Source organism: Corythoichthys intestinalis, chromosome 1 (genome assembly GCF_030265065.1).
Source record: "Corythoichthys intestinalis isolate RoL2023-P3 chromosome 1, ASM3026506v1, whole genome shotgun sequence".
In the NCBI taxonomy this organism is placed as follows: Eukaryota; Metazoa; Chordata; class Actinopteri; order Syngnathiformes; family Syngnathidae; genus Corythoichthys; species Corythoichthys intestinalis.
Genome location: NC_080395.1, coordinates 70,394,664 through 70,416,103, shown reverse-complemented (window position 1 = coordinate 70,416,103; position 21,440 = coordinate 70,394,664). Strand labels below are relative to the sequence as shown.

The window sequence follows — 21,440 nt, the reverse complement described above, 5'->3', positions numbered from 1 at the left end:
GTCGAAATGGTCATATGTCGAGCAGGATTTTCCCATAGGAATACATTATAATTCCATTAATTCGTTCCACAGCCCAAAAACCTGCACTAAATCCTTAAAAAATACTGCTGGTACTATTACAAATGGCAATTACATATAGCAAAACAAATAAATAATAAATAAAAATCGGATTAATAATATAATAATAATAATAATTCCTGTAATAGTGTAACGAAACGGGTTCTAATAAGGCGGACGTTTTTTTCTGTACCTGAAGGCACCGCGGGGCTGACGTGACAAAGAGGGAGGGGAGCGGGTGAGAGTTTACTTTCGCTTTCAATGCTTTCTTGAGAACATCGTCAATTGCGGCAGACAGCAGGCGTTTTGTGTTGAATAAGTTGTGAAAGAAATGATGAAAACGTGGCGAAGCTGGCGATTTCTCTGGAGATGTTACCACAATAAGAATTGTCAGCTTAACTTATAAAGACTGGCGAACGATGGTCGGAGGAGGACCGTGGAGATGTATTGTTGAGCCATTTCACCCCACGGCTGTCATTTTCATCTTCATTTAGAAGGTAAGCGTCAACTTTTTCCTTGTTTCACCACCTGTACCAACCTTTTCTGAAACCTGTGTTGATTTGTCACACAAGAAAATCCGCCGTGCATTCGTCTGCGGTGCTGCCATTGTCGTCGTAGTTCGAGCATGTCGTCGGATGTAGAAACAAATGGCGAGTCAAATTTTACGTCGGATGTCGAAAAGTTCGTGTGTCGAAGCGATCGTATGTAGAGGTACCGCTGTATATAATTTTTTTTTTTTTTTTTTTTTAAGACGACCCACAAGTTATACTCACTGACACTGTCATAAATAAATACCAAACCAAAATTATAACAGTGTAATTTTTATTTTATTTTTTTAATAAAACCCGGACCGGCCCATTTGGCCGGCCGGCCCATCGGGAATCGTCCAGAAGCTCCCGATTAGTCACTCCGGGCCTGGTCCTGGGTCATCTTCCAGCACTAATTTGGCAGCTGCAGGACTTTCCGACGCCGCATCCAGCGCAGTAGCATCCGCTCGGCTCACAGTCCACGACAGTTAGCTCTGGCTCATTGACATCTTTGTCTGCCGACGACATCGTAAAGAAGTTCGAGGCCTTTGGCAATGATTAAATGTATTTTTTTACATCCTCCCGCCGTTTTCTCTTTTCAGACCCGCTCTTGTACATCAGCTTTTTTCTAAGTACTGTAACATACTTCAAGTTCTCACAAACCCGCAACTTCCTCTTCTTCGATGTGGGATCGTGGTTGGCAAACCAATTAAAAGGTGCTAAAAGTTTTTTTTTAGTTTTGTCTTGCTTATACAGACTATATACACTGTGCGAATGCAGCAGTGTTGCAGACTGGGAGTAGTAGAGCTTCTTCTTTGTATTTGTGGCAAAGCTGACACTGATGTGGCTGCAGCAGATACTCGACATTGACCAACGTACAGCAACAGGACTAGGAAAATTTTCACAACATTCGTATTATCATGTACAATTTGTGTTCGCGCAAAAGCAGTGCATATGCTACTACCGGTAGGCCTGTCGTGATAACAAATTTGAGTAGGTGACATATTGTTTCATAAATTATTGCTGATATTCGATATTATTGTAACTTTTTTAACCAATTCAACCATTATCGAGTGAGAATACATCCATCACCCATTCAAATGCAATAAATTGTTATTCTTGAATAAAACACAAACTATATTAAAAAAAATAAATGTAAAAAAAAAAAAAAAACACTCACAAACACAATGTATAACGAGTCATTTGAAAGCTAGCTAAATCCAGAATATGAAATAGGTAAGAAACACAATGCCATTTTTGTTCTCTACCAATTAGAGCCCATCAAAAGTGTTTATTTGATCCAAAATGACTGTCATTTTGTCCTGCAAAGTGTGCATGTGAGCAAATTTGAAGCCAAATTATTCATCATTCACTCCAGAAATCCTTATTTACTGTACATGTTGAACATGATGTGCATTTATTTTGAAGTTCACCGGAAGTACGTTCACTAAGCTTTTAACTGTACACTCTGGAAAGGAAAAAAAAAGCGCACTTCTCTTTTAGTCATGCATGTAGTGTCAGTTGTAGTTTTTTTTTCCTTTGGTTGCATCGTTTACGATGTAAACCAGCGATTTTTCATGTTGTAGTGTCACCTTTTAACCGATATTTTGCGTTTTGGAGATCGGTGAAGACAATCGACAACCCCGCCGCCGTGTGAAATGATCCGGGCTAGTTACAGTATGTATGATTTTTCGCTTCGAAGATTTTGAAACATTACTCGGTTCGGGTTAGCTTGTCGGCTAGCTGTCACACCTCTCGGTTTGTTTACATTCTCCGAAGCCAGGGCAGGGAAATGACAAAAAGCCCGACTAACTGCGGTGGCATAAAATATCATTCGGGAGGTCCGACAATAAAGGTGAGGTCAACTGTTTTGACCACTATGGAGTAAATTTCGCCATGTGGTACTGAATAAATGCATTTTTATTATTTTATATTCCATTTAGCACAAGACTGTTATTTGTCATGACCATTCCATTTATTTAGCTATTGGGGAAAAATACTTCGTTAAAAAGATTATCCTGTAAAAATATTGGAGTAGAGAGACTGAAACAAGGACATTTTGCGGCTCTCTTCGTCGCATTTTCCTCATTCTGAATAATTCCCCCTCAATGGGCTGAATAGTAAAACAGATGAAACCTGCCGACATCATCCTCCTCTTGGGGACGCTAGAGCCCTATAATGGTAGGCGTGGCTAACCGGGCGATTAAAAGACTAATTTCTCGTCATTTGCGCTTTGCCAAATTGTTGTATATAGTCGAATCGTCTCAAAATATGATTCAAATTGAATGTTTCGAATTCACTTAATAATATTATACTTTTTATCTCCTGTCGAACGCACTTTAAAATGCCTTTTAAGCCTTTCTTAGTCTGGAAAGTCTAACCCCGGTAATACACCAGGCGCGTCTGTGGCGCGTCACTGTTGCCGGGGCATCAATGCAGCGCTGATCCTTGCCCCCATTATCCACGGGATGCGTTTTACGAGCACAGCATCTGTAGAGTGGCTCGATCAGTACATGAAAGGATTGCAAGATCGCGCAAGAGTAGCAGGTATTTAAAGATAACGATATAGCAACTATTTGCCTTTCAGACCTTGTGTACTGGTCAGCTTTCTTTCTGAAAGAAAAGAAAAAATAAGTCCTGTACTAAAGAGAAAAACAATTGCAATGACAAAGATTTTAACATGTATTTTACAAATTAAATGCCTGAATGAACCTTTTTTTTTTTTTAAATGAAATGTATTAAAATTGTTGAATTTTCTCAAGGTATAGCGCCACGCAGAATAAATAACATAACTGCTTATTAGTTTGAAAATCAACTGGATCCACTGTATTTTGATACGAGTGACTTCTGGTCTGCCCGATCCAACCTTGTAGTGTTTTGCATCTCGAGACAAATAATAAACTCTGCCATTCGTTTTGAGTGCGACGCGTTCAACCGCTTCTGGGATGCGTCCGAGACGCAGCTGCTTCACGACCGGTGTGCACTCGTTGCCTGACTTTAACGGCTGCGTTTTACTGCGTTGACGCGGCGGCAATGCTGACGTGCCACAGAGGCACCTGGTGTATTCCAGCCTTTAGCATCCAGGATCTATTTGCCATGGGTCCCCCTGCCAGGGGCACAGAGCCCCAGACAATTGAGCTCCTAGGATTATTGGGACACACAAACGCCTCCAACCACGATAGGGTGACGACTCATGGGGGGGTTTCCAACCTTTTTTTTTCTTTCTGAAAACACCAAAAATAATAAAATTGGATGAAATGCTTAAAAATTAACAGCCACTTACTGTGTTATCAAATATTCTGTTACAGTGTCTGCCTTGGGAGACAAGTGAAACTGCATTATGTCAGATGTTGCTGTAAAACACAAAAGCACAACATTTTTTTCCTTACACAGTATTTCTGCTGTTGTTGACTTCAGAGTATAACGTCGTGTGTCATTTTGCAGTAAAAAACACACATTAAAACCAAGCACAAACTAACATAAGTGAGACTGGGGAATTTATGCGAAATGGCCACTTTCGGAATTTTTTCCTTGGACTTGGTCTTCAGATGCAGCTTTCTATTTCATAAACCAGCTTTGACAGATTTCCTTACCCTGGGAGCTGGAAGGATTATATATGGATTATACTAATTTGAGTAGAGCATGACATACTCATTGTAAACTGATTTCCTTCCTGTTTCTGTTTGACAGGGCCAGTAACTGACCAAGCGTTCATCAATGCCAATGCATCTCAACAAATACTATGTCAGTTTCCCAACTCAGTCGACAGACCAATTAATATAGCTACATGTCCATGCACAGTACATACTGTATGGATTGTGAAGTTGTAATGGTTGACAAAAGCAGTCACAATAACGCTTGAACAATTCAGTAAATTTACTAAAAGAGGTGGACGGAGATACACAGGAACATCGTAGTCAGGCGAACAATTAAATATTTCTCTCTTTTTCTCCCGCTCACTGTTTGTATTTCTTGGTTGTTTTTGCTGTATTTGGAGATAGACTCCACTATTTTACAAGCGCCTAGTCCAGGGGTCAGCAACCTTTTTGGTGTGGAGTGCCACTTTCAAATTTTCTTGTCAATCAGTGTGCCACACCAAGATTAATGACGCACATCCGAATTTTTATATCCAACAGAGCTGTAATTTTACTCCAAAGAAAACAACATGGACAGACATTAAAATCCTATAAATACCATTCGTCTTTATCAATTAACTAAGAAATAAATGCATATTGTAGAAATATTAAAACTTGTGCAACAGTAACAACAGCTGTACAGCGGCATCATCTTATGTAACCATATCACACACGCACACACACCCCAGCAAGAAAAGGGGAACAGGTGTGATTCTCAGTGCAGGTCTCTCAGAGTACATAGCGGGCTGTTTTAACCTTCAAAGTCAGAACAGGCGACTCTTAAGGCTACGTCCATACAGCAGGTCTTAATGCACAAATCCGACTTTTTGTCATATCTGATTTTTTGACGTGGATGTTCAGACTGCCTTTGTCCATTGAAACCGTTCAAGTACTACGCATACGCACTAATTCGCTGTCCGACATCCACAGAGCAAAAAGACCCGCATGCGCAGAAGCGTCAAAATAAATGACCACACATGCTGGCTGTCATCCGTCATTCCAGGGAGATCATATTATGATTTCCAAAAAGAGGACACAAAAAACAGACAAATAATCCCCGTTTAGGCTTATATTCAAAGTTTATATGGATCGATAGCATGCACTAACTGTCTGTGCATGTCAATGGATCGATAGCTTGCACTAACTGTCTGTGCATGTCACATCACACACAAATACGGGCAGTTTGCCCCGACTCTCGCCATGTAAGCAATCTTGAAATATTGCTTATATAGAGCAGAGAGAAAACCGATTATTCTCAGGCTTATCCTCAACCCATATTTATTTTTTTTATGACTGTTGTCATGTCCGACCCTTCCTAAGAAGACGTCTTCAAGGCAAGCTAGGCAATAACGCCCAGCTGCACCGCTACCGTAGCGCGCCGTCTCTCTCGCTCTTTGATTACATAATTGGTGCATAAATTCCGATTTGGGAGCCTGAACAGCTCAGACCGCGCGCGACATTCTGGAAAAATGTGGCCCAGATCAGATTTAAACCACATCCAAAAGTGACTCAGATCCGATTTGAACCGGTCCACTTCTATGACACTTGTCCCGTTCAGACCGTCAAGTTAATGCCTCACTCGAGTCGGAAAAACACGAAAAAATCGCATTCGTGCATTAAGACCTGCAGTATGAAACTAGCCTTACATTTAATCTTGTTCACTAGCAACTTAAACAGTGAATTCTATGCACAATTTTGATTTTATATTACAAATATAAAAGATGCCTACATTAATGTTGATCCCTGGCCCTGTTTTCCATAGTGGCGTTTGACACTTGTTGTGTGACACACAACGCTCTCGAGGCATAATGCACAAACAGAGCTAGAGGAAATAACCAGCAATATTACCGGCTTACTAGTTAAGCGTAGAAGAAGTGGGCGTCTGGGCGAGAAAAAGAGAGTTGCGGAGTTGAAAGCACCGCAATTACCAAAAAGTGCAGATTGGTAACGTGTACTTCCGCCAGCTCTCTGATTGTTTGGCTTCGTGACACGCTAGTCGCGTGGGCTGAATTGAGCGCGCAGAGAAAAAAAATCCGACGAGAGCTGGAGGTGTGCTCAAAATCTATTATTGCTTGTATATAACATAGGCAGAGGGGGTGGGAGGGGTGCTCCCGTAAAGCCCCTAAATAACAGGGCGCGCAACTGAAAAAACCTTAATTTCAGGTAAAAAGGCGCTTTTTAAAATTTGTTTTATTTTTCCATGCGTTCGCGTGTCACTGGTTAACCCTTCGCGTGCCAGTGCTGACACGCGTGTCATAGGTTGTCGACCCCTGGCCTAGTCTCATTTTATGTTGAGTATTTCCTGACGCAATTATAAATATACATGAGAAAACAAAACATTTCACCTAATACTGAACCATTTTTAGACAAAGAATGTCTTTAATTTAGATGTACATTGTTGAAAAAAGCCAACAATTAGCATCTCGATGTGAGTAGAAAAACCCCCCCAACAGATTCACTGCTTTCACTTCCAAAAGTTAAGATCTTATGAAAATAATTCTTATTTAATACCTAATAATGTCATGACGCCTGATAACACACATCACTTCAAAGTTAGGTGTTTTTCCCACGTGTTTCAATTGAATTTCCATTTGTGTCAAGCGCTTTTTAAATTATAGTTAAGTTTCAAGTTTAAGTCAAAATTGTAAGTCCTGATAGGATTTTGAGTTTTTGCAGTGTTCAAAATGAATGTATGATACCTGCACTATTGGAGCACATTAGGCAGCAGTGCTACTTGGTGTTTTATCCATCAATGACTACCGAGCTAAAATTGACAGTTAGCTTTATTATGTTTTCTATTTTACACCCTCATCACGCTACAGCGCTGTGTTTTTACAGAATAAATAAAGCCTGTATGAAAGACACGTTAGCCACAGTAGTCGTAATTAACAGAAACTGGTAAATGGTGTTATACTTAGCTTTTCCACCTTTCAAGGCGCTCAAAGCACTTTACACTATCTCGCCATCTACCTACTGGTGACGCAGCACCAGGAGCCACGTGGGGTTCAGTATCTTGCTCAAGTACACTTAGACGAGTTCATCAGGGCGGAGAATCGAACCCACAAACCTCTGGTTTGGGGGACAACTACTCTGCTAATTCTCTTTGATTGCAGTTGCCAGATCATCCTTGCAGGTCGGACCCTTGCTGTGGACCATTTTTTTTCAATTTCCCCCACAGGTTTTCAATAGGGTTGAGATTTGGGCTATTTGCAGGCCATGACATTGACTGGATGAGTCTTTCTCCAAGGAATGCTTTAGCAGTTTTAGCTCTGTGGCGTGATGCATTGTCATCTTGGAAAATGACAAACATATTATCAATTGAAGGGATAAGAAAGCTGTCTAAAATTTCAATGTAAACTTGTGCATTTATTGAAGATATAACCACAGCCATCTCCCCAGTGCCTTTGCCTGACATGCAGCCCCATATCATCAAGGACTGAGGGAATTTTGCTGTCTTCATCAGACAATCATCTTTGTAAATCTCACTGGAACAGCACCAAACAAAAGTTCCGGCATCATCACCTTGTCAAGAGTCAAGAATCTGCATTGGACAAGGTGATGATGCTTGAAGTTTTGGTTGGTGCTGTTCGAGTGAGACCTTAAATGGCTCAAAATTACCTAATTGCCTGGCATTGACTGCCACTGACAGCCATAGACGTTCAATCCATTTAAAGTGGGAGGGAATGTTCATTCGCTGCCAACCTCCCAGTTCAAATGGATTAGACGTCTACTAGTGATAAACTAATTCCAATTCACACTAGAAGCTTGTTTTTCTGTTAATTAGTTTTTGATAGAATATCCTAGAATTATTTCCTGACCAATGTATCGATAACCGTTGTATCGCCATATCGTCAGATCATCGTTATCGTGAGCTTTGTATCGCAAATCGTATCGTATTGTTAGGTACCAAGAGGTTCCCACTCCTAACATCTACTTACAACATTAATTGGTTCTGGAAGTAGTCTCGTAACCTGAGAATTTTGTAAATAGAGACGCGTTTTACATGTAAATGCCCTAATCCGTTTCCAGCACTACTGACAAGCCACATTATTTTTTTTAATTGGGGTAGACCCAGAATAAAACAAAAGCCAAACACATTTGACCATGCCACGTTAATACCTCTAATGAAGTAGATAATAGAACAAAACGCATAGAAAAAAAAGAAAAAATATACGTACTGTATATTACCTTTCGCGTTAGGCAATGTCCTATTTCATGAGATTGACGATGCCTATAGCCTATCTCACTCTTCGTGACACAAAAAGGCAAGGGGACTTATCCTCTAATTTGCTACTAATGTAATGAACCGTCTGTGGGTTTTAAAAAGAAACTGTTCGTGAGACAAAAACACGAGGAGCCTTGTGCACATTTGGCTCAGACGTCACCGCCATATAAACAATAACACCTTCGCGCCTGTGCACGTCATCATACTGCAGTACTCAAATTGAAACGTCATCAACAATAGGCGGCCGAATTCTATTACTAAGCATGATGGGAAATTGTGTACTTATTGTGTACTTGTGTCGCTAACACGAGGACATACAGTGCTGCTCAAAAGTTTGTGAACCCCCTCAACATTTTGGAATTTTCTATTATTTCAACCTGATTTCCTAATCAATCAATTCAGTAGATTTTTTTTTGTTTTTTTAACAGTTGTGTTGTCGAAACTAAATTAAAAAGAGTTTTCATCAACTGATGTAGGTGCAAAATTGAACTGTTTGGTCACAACCAAAACCGCCATGTCTGGCGAAAAGTCAACACTGCATACCACCAAAAGAACCTTCTCCCAACAGTGAAGCATGGAGGTGGGAATGTCAAGATCTGGGCTTGCTTTTCATCCTCAGGACCTGGACAACTCCACATAGTCCAGGGAATCATGAATTCTGAGGAATATTGTCAAATCCTAGAACATAACGTGACGCCATCTGTTTTGAAGTTAAAGCTTGGCAGAAGGTGGATCATGCAACATGATAATGATCCAAAGCATTCCAGCAATACAACCAAGGAATGGCTGAAAAAGAAGAAGATTCGTGTTCTGGACTGGCCCAGTCAAAGTCCTGACCTAAATCCCATTGAAATGCTGTGGCGGGACCTGAAGCGAGCAGTTCATGCCAGACGCCCATCAAACCTCTCTCAACTGACTGCGTTCTGCAAGGAAGAATGGGCAAAAATCCCCCAAAGTAGATGTGAGAGGCTGATTAGTCACTACAGAAACCGTTTGGTTGAGGTAATCTCTGCAAAAGGAGGCGCAATATCCTATTAACTGAAGGGGTTCACATACTTTTGCACACATGATATCTGAGTTTTTCTTAAATCAACCACTTTTGTTAAATAAAGAATGACAATATAACTATTTCTTTTGTTTCAGTCCATTATTTGGAATGTCAGTATTGTGGATTTGGGTATAACTTAACATTTAATAAGGTTATTTTAGTTTTTTTTACAAAAAATCTGACCATCGCTGTGGGGTTCACAAACTTTCGAGCAGCACTGTAAGAGTTTCTATGACGAGTATTTTTGAAGCGCTTTGATGATTTTGCTTTGTCGCTTTTACGCCACAGCCGGCATCAAAGTAAAAGCGCCACCCCCCCGCCCCGCCACCCGCAAACGTAAATGCGCTGTTTGTCGGCGGTTTGCAACACTCGCACGCCTTTTGTGTATAAACTATCACTCTAGTTATCATCTGTAAACATTAAAAAAGTAATGTGTTGCATAAAAAAGGGCATTTGTAGTGATTATTTTTCTGTAGAACAAAAAAATGAATGCATCCTTTGTATGCAACGGTGCACACGTGTGCCTCCATGTCGTTCCGCTTTTAGACACGTTTTATTTAGACATTGCCATACTTATCATCTGTAGACATAACAAACATAAAGTGTTGCATAAACAATGTAATTGCTATTGATTTATTTCTCTAATGAAAAATGAATACAGCATGTGCTGATAACTATCAAACGGAAGAATATGTTGATGGTTTTCAACACATTTTATTTTGAAATTATAACCGTAATTTCTGTTCCTTATTTTTCTGCAGAAATACAAATGGACGCAGTGGCTTTTTACGCTTAGCAAGCTCATCGGACCAAAACTCCTCCTGTGGAGAGTGATGAGAGTGCTCTCAGTGAAAGTGAGGGCAGATGCTGATGGGCCGCCTCATCCACCTCCGACCACCAGTGCTGCACCTGTAAGAGCTACTACATCGAAAAGACACAGGATACCTTGGAGAACTGTAAAGCAGCAGAACTCTGCAAAACTTGTTCATGTTGTACTGGTCCAGTATAACTCGAATTCCAATAGTAGCAGATGTCATGACCCTAGACAGATGGGAAGAAATAAAACACTTCATTTATGTGACAACATGGCACCCAACAAAGCTTTACAAAATAAGAGTACTAATTGACACACTTCTCCCCAAATTTCAAGCTCTCCCTTAGGACCAAATGTCGTGTGTAGATGAGCAAACGGTTCCTTTCAAGGTCTGATTGAGCGTAAAACAATACATCCCCTAAAAGCCATACAAATGGGGATACAAATTTTCTGTGCTTTGCGACACAAGAGGTCTGGTGTACTCATTTGATGTATTCTCAGGGAAAATAGATCCGGTACCAAGCCAACCAGACATAGGAGCCAGTGGTAACATTGTGCCGAATGCTCAAAATGTGCGGCACCGTTGCAAACTCCCAAACTGTAAGGGGCAGAGCATTTTCAAATGTGAAAAGTGCAATGTACATCTCTGCTTAAACAGAAACAATAATTGCTTTTCTGAATTTCACAAGCAGTGAAAAAAGATATATCAATAAAAGTGTGTTCAGACCTGAGATGGGAACATGTGCTTTTTTGCCATTTGTTTTACTTAATTGCCTGTTGCCGCTAATCGGCATCATACCTAAATGTATGCCTGTTTTATGGGCTATATTCAAATTATCACTTTCAATTTAATTTAGCATCTATTTGAAGGTAAAAACACACCCAAAACATTTTTTCTATCATTGGAAATAAATTTAGGCTTTAAGGGGTTAAACAAGTCAAAATGTGGCTCAGTCGTGTGTGTGTGGCCTCCGTGTGCCTATATGCCGTCCCTACATATCGTGTGAATTTTCCTGATGAGGCGGCGAATGTTCTCCTGAGGGGCCCCCTCCCATATCTGGACAAGGGCATGAAGGAATCCGCCCCCCCAAGGCCAAGCCGCGGAAACGGCGACAACCGAACGGAAACGGTGAATGTTCCCGAGAAGCGACAGTTGTTATCTGAATGTTCAGTCTTTTTGAAGCTCTCGCTGGGTGGGCCGTGGGCAGGAAGAAGGGTGTGTGTGGGATTTTTGCCTTTTGTTGATTGGACAGGAGGATTTGGGAGTTACTGTTGTCCGGGCAACCAGGATGTGGATTCTGCCCCCTCAGCGTCAAAGGGGGCTCTTGGAGTCTTGTCAGTTGTTATCAGTTGAATATCAGGCGTTCTCTGATGTAACTTGTTTTAGGACAGAACGCCCTGCTCTTTGTCCTGGAGTGCCCGGGAGAACTGATTGGAAGAGTTGGTACGCCAATCTTGCTCATGACGCACGTTGGGCTTCTGTGATAAGATGGCGTTGAGTATCTTTTATGCCCTCTATTCTGTTTTTCATTAAACTATGGTATAAGTGCTATTTATTATATATTAGGTGTGTTAGAGTAATACAAACAGTCCTACAGTAAATACGAGAAACGATACTATTCCCTGATTAATTGTATTAAGTCTTAAAGTAATGCAAACAGTTATATGGTGTGTGCAAGAAAGGTAACTATTCCCTTCAGGCATCACTGAGCTCCTAGACAGTCTGGGGAGCAACCTGCAGGCCTCTAAGAGATTCCAGGAAACAGGTAGTTCCTCCAGGAGGATGGACAGGGCCGTGGGTCCTTAAACCCTCAGCAGATCAGTATCAGCTCCTTTGTTCAAGGAGGAACAAGGTGAGTACTGCCAGAGCCATACAAAATGACAAATGTAAATGTTTCTGACCAAACAAACAGAAACGGGCTACGTGAGGATGGCCTGAGGGCCCGATGTCCTTTAGTGAGCCCCATGCTCCCTACCTAACTCCGTAGAGCTTGATTGGCATTTGCCATAGACCACCAGAATTTGCTACTACGCCACTGGTTCTGTGCTCTTCATCGATGAAAGCAGGTTCAACCTGAGCATATGTGACAGAGGTGAAATCGTCTGCAGATGCTGTGGAGAACGTTATGCTGCCTGCAACATCATTCAGCATGACCAGTGTGGTGGTGGGTCAGTGATGGTCAGGGGAGCCATATCCCTAGAAGGACAAACAGACCTCTACAGGTTAGATAATGGCACCCTGACTGCTATTAGGCATCTGGATGAAATCCTTGGACCCGACCCATTGTCATAACCTACGCTTGCGCAGTTGGACCTTGGTCCCTCCTAGTCCATGACAATGCCTAACCTCATGTGGCTGGCGTATGCAAGCAGTTTCTGAAGGACGAAGGAATTAATAACATTGACTGCCCCCCGCATTAGTCTGACCTAAACCCAATAGAACACCTCTGGGACATTGTTTAGGTTCATCTGCACCGCCAGGTTGCTGCTCAGACTGTCCTGGAGCTCAGTGATGCCATGTGCCAGATCTAGGACACTCTCCGTCATCTCATTAGGAGTATGCCCAGGCATAGTAGCGAGGTAATACAGGCACGCAGAGGCAGAGCCTCGATTTGACTTGTTTAAAGGACATTACATAAAAGTTGGATCAGCCATTAGTGTGTTTTTGCACTTTAATTTTGAGTATAACTCCAAATCCCGACCTCCATGGGTTGATATATTTGATTTTCCTTAATGATTTTTGTGTTAATTTCTTTTCAGCACGTTGAACTTTGAAAAGAACACAATATTTAATACTTTAGCGTTCTTAGGTGTTTTATTTTTTTGAGCAGTGGATAATGTATTCTTTAGGGAAAATCCCGCTCGATTTAGGACCATTTAGACTTACAAACCAGGTCCTGGAATGAATTTAATTCGTACATAGAGGTACCACTGTAGTTTCTTCTTTCCAGTTCAACCACTTTATTCTTTTTCTGTTTACTGTAGAAAAAGTGTCGTATTGACTGTAAAATCTTGCCATCTTGTAATAGTTCGATGAATTCCCATGCATGCCAAAGATGATTATAACCTGCAGTATTTGTTTTTATATTGAGTGTCAGAGTCCACCCAAGTCACGCTTACAGTTTGGAGTGGGAAGACTAATATTTATTATTCAAGACATTACTTTTATTTGTTAACTTTTAGTCCATCATGCAATGGCATTCTTGCATTTTCCCCCAATAGTAATCGGTGTTGTATTTTCGTCAACGATGACTAAAACAAAAATATTTCGTCGATGAACAGTTTTTTCATGACGATGATGAGACGATAGCGAGCTAAAAACGTGTCTTGGGGGACTCAAATATAACGACACGAATGCCAGTTTTCGTCTGACGAGAGGAGACTCATTTTGTGTTGTTAGCCTGCATTTTAGCAGTGTCTGGCTGTGTCACTCATGTGACGTGCTGCGCTTCCCCAACTCACCCACTAGTGTCCGCTCCAGTTTCCCCATTGCTTGTTTTGAGACACACATGGTAAGATTTGTCTTGGCAAGAGAGAATATGCAATGTTGCTTTAGCCTTTAAAGTTCTGTGCTATATGATCATCACACACTAAAGGTTACTTGTAGCATTAGCATAGCATTCACAGTAGCATCAGGCTATCGCTAATGGCGAGCGTCCTCTTAAACTTTCAGAAAACATTTTAGGTGGGGCTTTGCAAGGCAAAGGCCCAGCTGGTAAAATAGCTTTTTTTAAAAACAGTGTTTCTTTGGCACACCACACAGCCCAAACAGTTTGACCGGCTGTCACCGTTCAAATGTCAAACTGACCGGAATTTTTGCGTGACGCAGGGAATTTTTCGAATGCACCCCCCCCCCCCCAAAAAAAAAATTTCCGTTCGGCCGTAAACGCGGGTTTAAAAAAAAAAAAAAACGTTGAGGAGTGTGGGAAACTTTCTACGGACCAATGTCAAAGACTGGGAGCTACAAAAAGCATCTTACTGAAGTTATTTCAGCCAAAGGGAGTAATACTAGCTATTTTCCTCTGTTAGAATATGCATTTTTGTTGATATATTTGGTTTAATGAGTAAAACAATCTTAATTTTTGTTGTTTACCTGCAATTAAATCACGTTTTCAGAGATAAAGAAAAACAAGATCAGACCTTGATATGTGAACATTTCTTAATAAAGAACTGAATATTTCATGGGGCGTCCTAATTTTTTCACATGACTGTATATTAGATTTGACTTTATTTTTGCCAGAGATGTCGACAGCCCGCCCGTCTCATCAGACCATAGGACATGGTCCCAGTAATCCATGTGCTTTGTTGACATGTCTTCAGCAAACTGTTTGCGGGCTTTCTTGTGTACCATCTTCGGAAGAGGCTTCCTCCTTGGGCGACAGCCATGCACACCAATTTGATGTAGAGTGCGAAGTATGGTCTGAGCACTAACAGGCTGACACCCCACCTTTTCAAGCTCTGCAGCAATGCTGACAGCACTCCTGTAACGAGTCACATGACATTTTGTAGGGAAAATGACAAGCAGTACTCAATTTGGACATTTAGGGATGTACGTAGTTTCTATGGGGTGTACTCACTTTTGTTGCCAGGGGTTTAGATATTAACGGCTATATTTTCAGTTACCGTATTGACCCGAATATAAGATTGTTTTTTTGCATTGAAGTAAGACTGAAAAACAGGGTCGTCTTATATTCGCGGTCTAGACATTATAACCATTCACGATGCTAGATAGCGCCAGGTAATAAGTTTAACCAGTTTGCATTATTTTATTGCAATGTTTTTCCTTATTCAGATTTGTTTCAAGACTACAGTTACAGTTAAGACTTCACTTTGATGGTTAAATGCAGTTATTGCAATTTTGTTGTTTTATCTCAATAGATTGGTTTATTTACATTTTAAAAACCAGAAGCCCTTTATTTACGAATGAGATTGCACTTTAGTTTACATATTTAAATGTTCAGATATTAAGATTGGAATGAGGCAAAATAACATGTTTTTTCTCTCAAATATATTGTTATAATCATTTGTTTTGGATTTACTGTGATTATTTTCTGTATAAAAATTAATTTGGTGTTCAAAAAGTCTTTTTTCAAACTTAGTCCTGAAAAAGAGGGGGTCGTCTTATCGTCAGGGCAGTCATATTTGGGCCAATTTGGGTATTTTGAGGGGAAAATAAATTATTATATAGGCTGCACACAGACTACTTTTCATTGTGTCAAAGTGTCATTTTGTCAGTGTTATCCCATGAAAACATATACTTTACCTGCAGAAATCCGAGGGGTGTACTAACTTTTGTGATAAACTAAAGTATTGTAATAGACAGTTTAAGTCTAGGGGTGCTCTATTGTCCCCCAGAAGTGGACCGATTCTTGGATAGCTCCCTGTTTTTTTAATTAAGGGACTTGCACTCCAAAATGTTTATTTAGTAGTTTTTGAAAACAAATCCAAGGTTGTACATAGCTTTCAAAATGGTATTGACGGGTCAGATCGGTCATGCACTGCGGCTCGCCTTCAAGTAGGGGGCCCCCCAACATCAAGAGGAGCTATTCACAAATACAAGCACGCAGCGATCTAACGCCGGATTTCTGTTGAAAAAGCGCGAAAGCTGTACCGCATACAAACTGGACGGATTGTCTCAGGAGTGATTTGTTTGAGAATTCAAAGGATTGTCTCAGGAGTGATTTGTTTGATGATTCAAGGTAATTATTATATTTTTCGTACCATGCATGCATTTTGAAAAGTTGTGAAAAAAATCAATGGGATAAATTAGCCGGTATTGCATTGGCTTCATAGTTCGCAATATTTACCTGAAATAAATGGTAAATGCACTTTTTTTTGTTTGCTTTTAACCAAGAATCAAGACTGTTTTACATCCATAGCTATAAAGAATTTGGGGATTTAAGCATTTATTTACAATAATTTTCAATGGAAAGGCTCTGTTTACATAAGGGGGCAGCTAGCTACATTTAATAACAGACTAGCATTGTACTTTTGACATATTTACGTAAAATAAATGCTAACTGCAACTTTTTTTTTGCATTTAACCAAGAATCGAGATTCTTTCATGTCCACATCTATAAAGAATTCGGGGATTTAAGCATTTATTTACAAGAATTTTCATCGGAAAAGCTCTGTTTACATTAAGCGGCTGATAGCTACATTTCCTAACAGACTAGCATTGTATTTTAACATATTTACGTAAAATAAATGCCAACTGCAGTTTTTTTTTTTTTTTTGTGTGTGCTTTTAATCAAGAATCAAGACTGTTTTACGTCCATATTTGTAAAGGATTCAGGGATCTAAGCACTTATTCACAAGAATTTTCAACGGAAAAAGCTCTTTGTGATATTGCTAATTTGCTTAGTGACTAGCAGCATAGTTCACAATATTTACATAAAATAAATGCTAACTGCACAGTTTTTTGCTTTTAACCAAGAATCGAGACTGTTTTACGTCCATACCTATGAAGAATTCGGGGGTTTAAGCATTTAGTCACAAGAATTTTAAACGAAAAAAAGCTCTTTGTGATTCCACTCGGTCAGCTTTGACGGCCTTGCCGACAATGCAGGCCCCCTATTTATTGGCCCCGCGCCCCGACAATACATTATGAAGTCTGAGTTGTATCACGTGAACCAATACACAAGTTATAATATAGATTTATTTTGCATTGATCATTTGGCCTATCAATTAATTATGCTGATAATTTGTGAGAAATGTAGAAATGTAGCCCTGACCACCGTTCAATAATGTTTGGTCTTAATAATGTCCCGTCCCCAGCAAAAAGTGTACATGCAGGTTATGCTGTTATATCGTCCCAACCAATATTGAGACCAAACCTACGCCCTTTATTTTGGTATTTTTCATTGCTCCAAATTGGATTCTTCACATAACGGTAATGTTTTCAACCAACAAAACCCATCGTTTTCGTTTGTTCCTTTCAGGGAGTAGTGTTATAACAATTTTCAGACATCCCAAATGAAAGTACAAAAGCCTGTCCAAATGAAACTACGAAAGCCTCTAACAGGTTTATGACTGGTGCACTTTATTTAGATGAACTGATAACTTAAGATATAGACACAATAGTACAATTTCATCATTCTGTACAAAACATAAAACCCATTTTGAGCTCCTTTCACATTTAACCCTTCATAATTGAAATGACATTTTACACATCGGAATTACACTCGGTTTACGAAATGAAAACATTAAAACAAGACAAAATGATTCAATCGAAACACACACACACAAAAAAAGTGGAATATGCTCAGGAAAAAAATTGTAAATGAAAGGAATTACCTCTACTCTTCATCAGACTGCCAGCTTGCGAGCGTGGTGAAGCTTAGTTGGCGGCGCCGTCTGTTTGAGTAAACGCCATTGGTGCTACCAGCCAGGCTCCCACACTCCACAACTACCCAAACGCCCCCTACCTCAACACACTAAGTTCAGGTAGTTCCATTGGTTCACCATACTCGCATACCGAGCTAAGCCCTGGGCAGATTTGATGGCCGTTGGCAAAGGCGCAAACGTTGGAGGAGTCTCACCAAAAGCCATGCATTATCTTCAATTCAGAGGCAGCTTGGTGTGTAAAATAGGCTTTATGTGACAGAGAATACATACATTGAAGAAACAGACCACTTGAGATGGAAAGGTGAACGGTGGCAGAGGCACTCTGACCAGAAAACAAACAAACAAACAAAAAAGGCTCATAATGTGAATGAAGCCTTACATCCATTCCTCCAAACATCTTTAACTTAATGTATCTACAACTGTTTGCCTAAGCTAATTATGACTAGGAAATTAAAGTAGCCTTTGAGACTCAGCTGTGGTTTTCTGACAGAAAATGTTTGCTAACTAAATAGCAAGTCTATGAAAGCTAGCAAGGTTCAGTGCTTGGGTTCAAACACAAGTTAAACTGTGTCTTAGTTTGTGGTCACATGCAAGCATGTTTTAACAGAAACTCAGTAAGATATAGAAAGCCTACATCAGCGTGACCCCCCCACCCCCCAATGCTTTCAACGGGCGTACAATCTGACTAGCCGCGTTCTAGTTGCTGCATAGTTGGCAAAAGTGATGTGAGCCTCACTCCTAATTTTGGAACTGAAATCCATGACTGCGTTTGCGACCAAAACCCACAAATGAACGCTTTGGAGACAACGGCCATGTTAAACAGCAAAGCCCGGACAGTCTCTTGCCTATTAAACAACATGCAGCATGACATATGGCAATTTCTGTAAAGCATGCAACCTGCCTCCTTTGGTAAACGAGGTGGTAACAGCACATGGCGAGACGTCTCCATCTTCTCCGTGGCTTTACATTTCACTCGCCTCACGTTCACAGCAATGGGATGAAACACTCCTGCATGTGGGCCTCACGTTCACAGCAATGGGATGAAACACTCCTGTATGTGGTTTCCTCAACATTAAGTAGCAAAGAGGAGAGTCTACAATGACAGGAGCTCATTTATAGGTCTAACTTTAGAGCAACTTTCATGTGCTTTGTATACTAGTAGTTCATATTTGATAAAATAAAGATAAAAAATGTGAAAGAATCAATAGTGGCATTAAGTATAAAGAAAGAAGAGGGGGTGGGGTGACATTCAAATATTAAGACATTTTTTGTGACATGTCAGCGCAACTGGAATGAAATCTAAAGTGATATGAAAGGCCTGCTGTCTTCCGTCCTTACAAGCCAAAAGACAGAGCGGCTCTGTCGAGTGGTGACGTTTTGGACAGAGACATTAAATGGGGAGAGTCGGGGAGCAAGGAACACTGGTGTCCAGGTCACAGCCCTGACAGGGAAGGGACCAACTGAAGGGATGGGGGCTCTGAAGGCAAGGGTATGGGGCTGCCAGGGTGTGCCCAGCTAGATGTTCTGGCAGCACTGCATCTTTGGTTTGTTCTCAGTAGGCTGCACTTGGATGTTGACCACATTGTTGCTGGGTGACATGTCACTCTCCTGGCGCTCTGACATCTGCTTTTGGGACACGATGCGGTAGATTTCTGGTGGGGGAAATGCTTTAATTAGCGGCAGGGTACCTTTTCACTTGGTGCCAAGCTGCGCAAAAATAAATGGCGTGAAGTCAAACAAAAAAAAAAAAAAGCTACATATTAGGAGTAGGAAGTAGTCCAACTTTTTTTCTCATACCCTTCTCTTATGCCGCTATGTCACCTTTACTTTATGTGAATATTGATATGTTCCAATCCATAGACATCACTAATGACGTATCACTTCGTCATTCTTTGCTCGACGCCTTATCAGAGGAGGCCGAGCTTCATTTAGTAATAGCCAAAGACGGCACAAGCTCATGTTGGATATAAGCTTGGATTTACTTACGATTGAACTACGAAAGTTGTACCACATACAAACAGGAAGGATTGTCTCAGGAGTGATTTGTTCGAGGATTTAAGTTAAATATTATTATTATTTTTCGTGTCATGCATGAATGATTGAAGCATTTATTCGCAGGAATTTTCTTCTTTGTTTGCACATGGAGGCGGCTAATTTTCCTAACTGACTAGCCTCATAGTTTACTTTTAACCAAGAATCGAGACTTTTTTTCCCATCCATATCAATGAAAAATTCGGGGATTTAAGCATTTATTCACAAGAATTTTCGCCAGAAAAGCTCACTTACGCCAGTCACCCGCTAGCCTCATTCGCTAACATAGTAGCATGGTACTTCATCAATATACGTAAAATAAACCCTAACTGTACGGTTTATTTGCTTTTAACCAAGAATCGAGCCTGTTTTACGTCCATATCTACGAAGAATTCGGAGATTTAAGCATTTCTTCACAAGCATTTTCGCCACAAAAGCTCCTTTTACGCCAGGCGACCGCTAGCCTCATTCGCTAACATAGTCGCATGGTATTTTGTCAATATACGTGAAATAAATGCTAACTGTACGGTTTCTTTGCTTTTCACCAAGAATCGAGACTGTTTTACGTCCATATCTACGAAGCATTCGGAGATTTAAGCATTTATTCACAAGAATTTTCGCCAGAAAAGCTCACTTACGCCAGCCTCATTCGCTAACATAGTAGCATGGTACTTCATCAATATACGTAAAATAAACCCTAACTGTACGGTTTATTTGCTTTTAACCAAGAATCGAGCCTGTTTTACGTCCATATCTACGAAGAATTCGGAGATTTAAGCATTTCTTCACAAGTATTTTCGCCACAAAAGCTCCTTTTACGCCAGGCGACCGCTAGCCTCATTCGCTAACATAGTCGCATGGTACTTTGTCAATATACGTGAAATAAATGCTAACTGTACGGTTTCTTTGCTTTTCACCAAGAATCGAGACTGTTTTACGTCCATATCTACGAAGCATTCGGAGATTTAAGCATTTATTCACAAGAATTTTCGCCAGAAAAGCTCCTTTCACGCCAGGCGCCCGCTAGCCTCATTCGCTAACAGTATATAGTGTATAATGATAATAAAAGGATATGCTATTCTCTAATAAGTTGTGATTGTATAGTATATAGAATTTATTAATAATCTATTTACTAGGGCTGTCAAACGATAAACATTTTTATTCGAGTTAATCACAGCTTAAAAATTAAACCATCTCTAAAATGCGCCATATTTTTCTGTAAATTATTGTTGGAATGAAAAGATAAGACGGATATATACATTCAACATACTGTACATAAGTACTGTATTTGTTTATTATAACAATCCACAAGATGGCATTAACATTCTTTCTGTTAAAGGGATCCACGGATAGAAAGACTTGTAGTTCTTAAAAGATAAATGTTGGTACAAGTCATCCTAATTTTATATTAAAACCCCTCTAAATGTTTTCGTTTAAATAAAATCAGTAAAATTTTCAATCAAAAAATAAACTAGTAGCTCGCCATCGTTGACGTCACCAAGCGGTGTCGTCACAGCCGTTCATCCACAGTGTCTTTAACTACGTAAGGTAATGATTGAAATACACCACAAGGTGTCAATGACGAGTTTTAAATTAACTTAGAAATCAAGCTAAATAGTGTGTTTTGTCCCTCAACTGACGTTGTAGTTCCCTGTTTACTGGTCCATCCACTGTTATTCACTAGTGATGGGCGATTCCAGTGATTTTGGATTCGATCCGATACCAAGTAATACCAAGGCCAAATATTGCGATCCCG

General features: G+C 40.3%; 1 protein-coding gene across 1 annotated transcript in view; it reads right to left on the bottom strand.

Annotated features, from left to right (window-relative positions):
- Positions 1–17,324: 17,324 nt before the first annotated feature.
- Positions 17,325–21,440, bottom strand: part of LOC130917089 (ras-related protein Rab-11A) — a 55,184-nt gene continuing 51,068 nt past the window's right edge. The window contains exon 5 of the mRNA XM_057838178.1: positions 17,325–19,305. Coding sequence (XP_057694161.1) covers positions 19,169–19,305 — 137 coding nt within the window. The 3' untranslated portion in view covers positions 17,325–19,168. The remainder of the gene's footprint in view (positions 19,306–21,440) is intronic.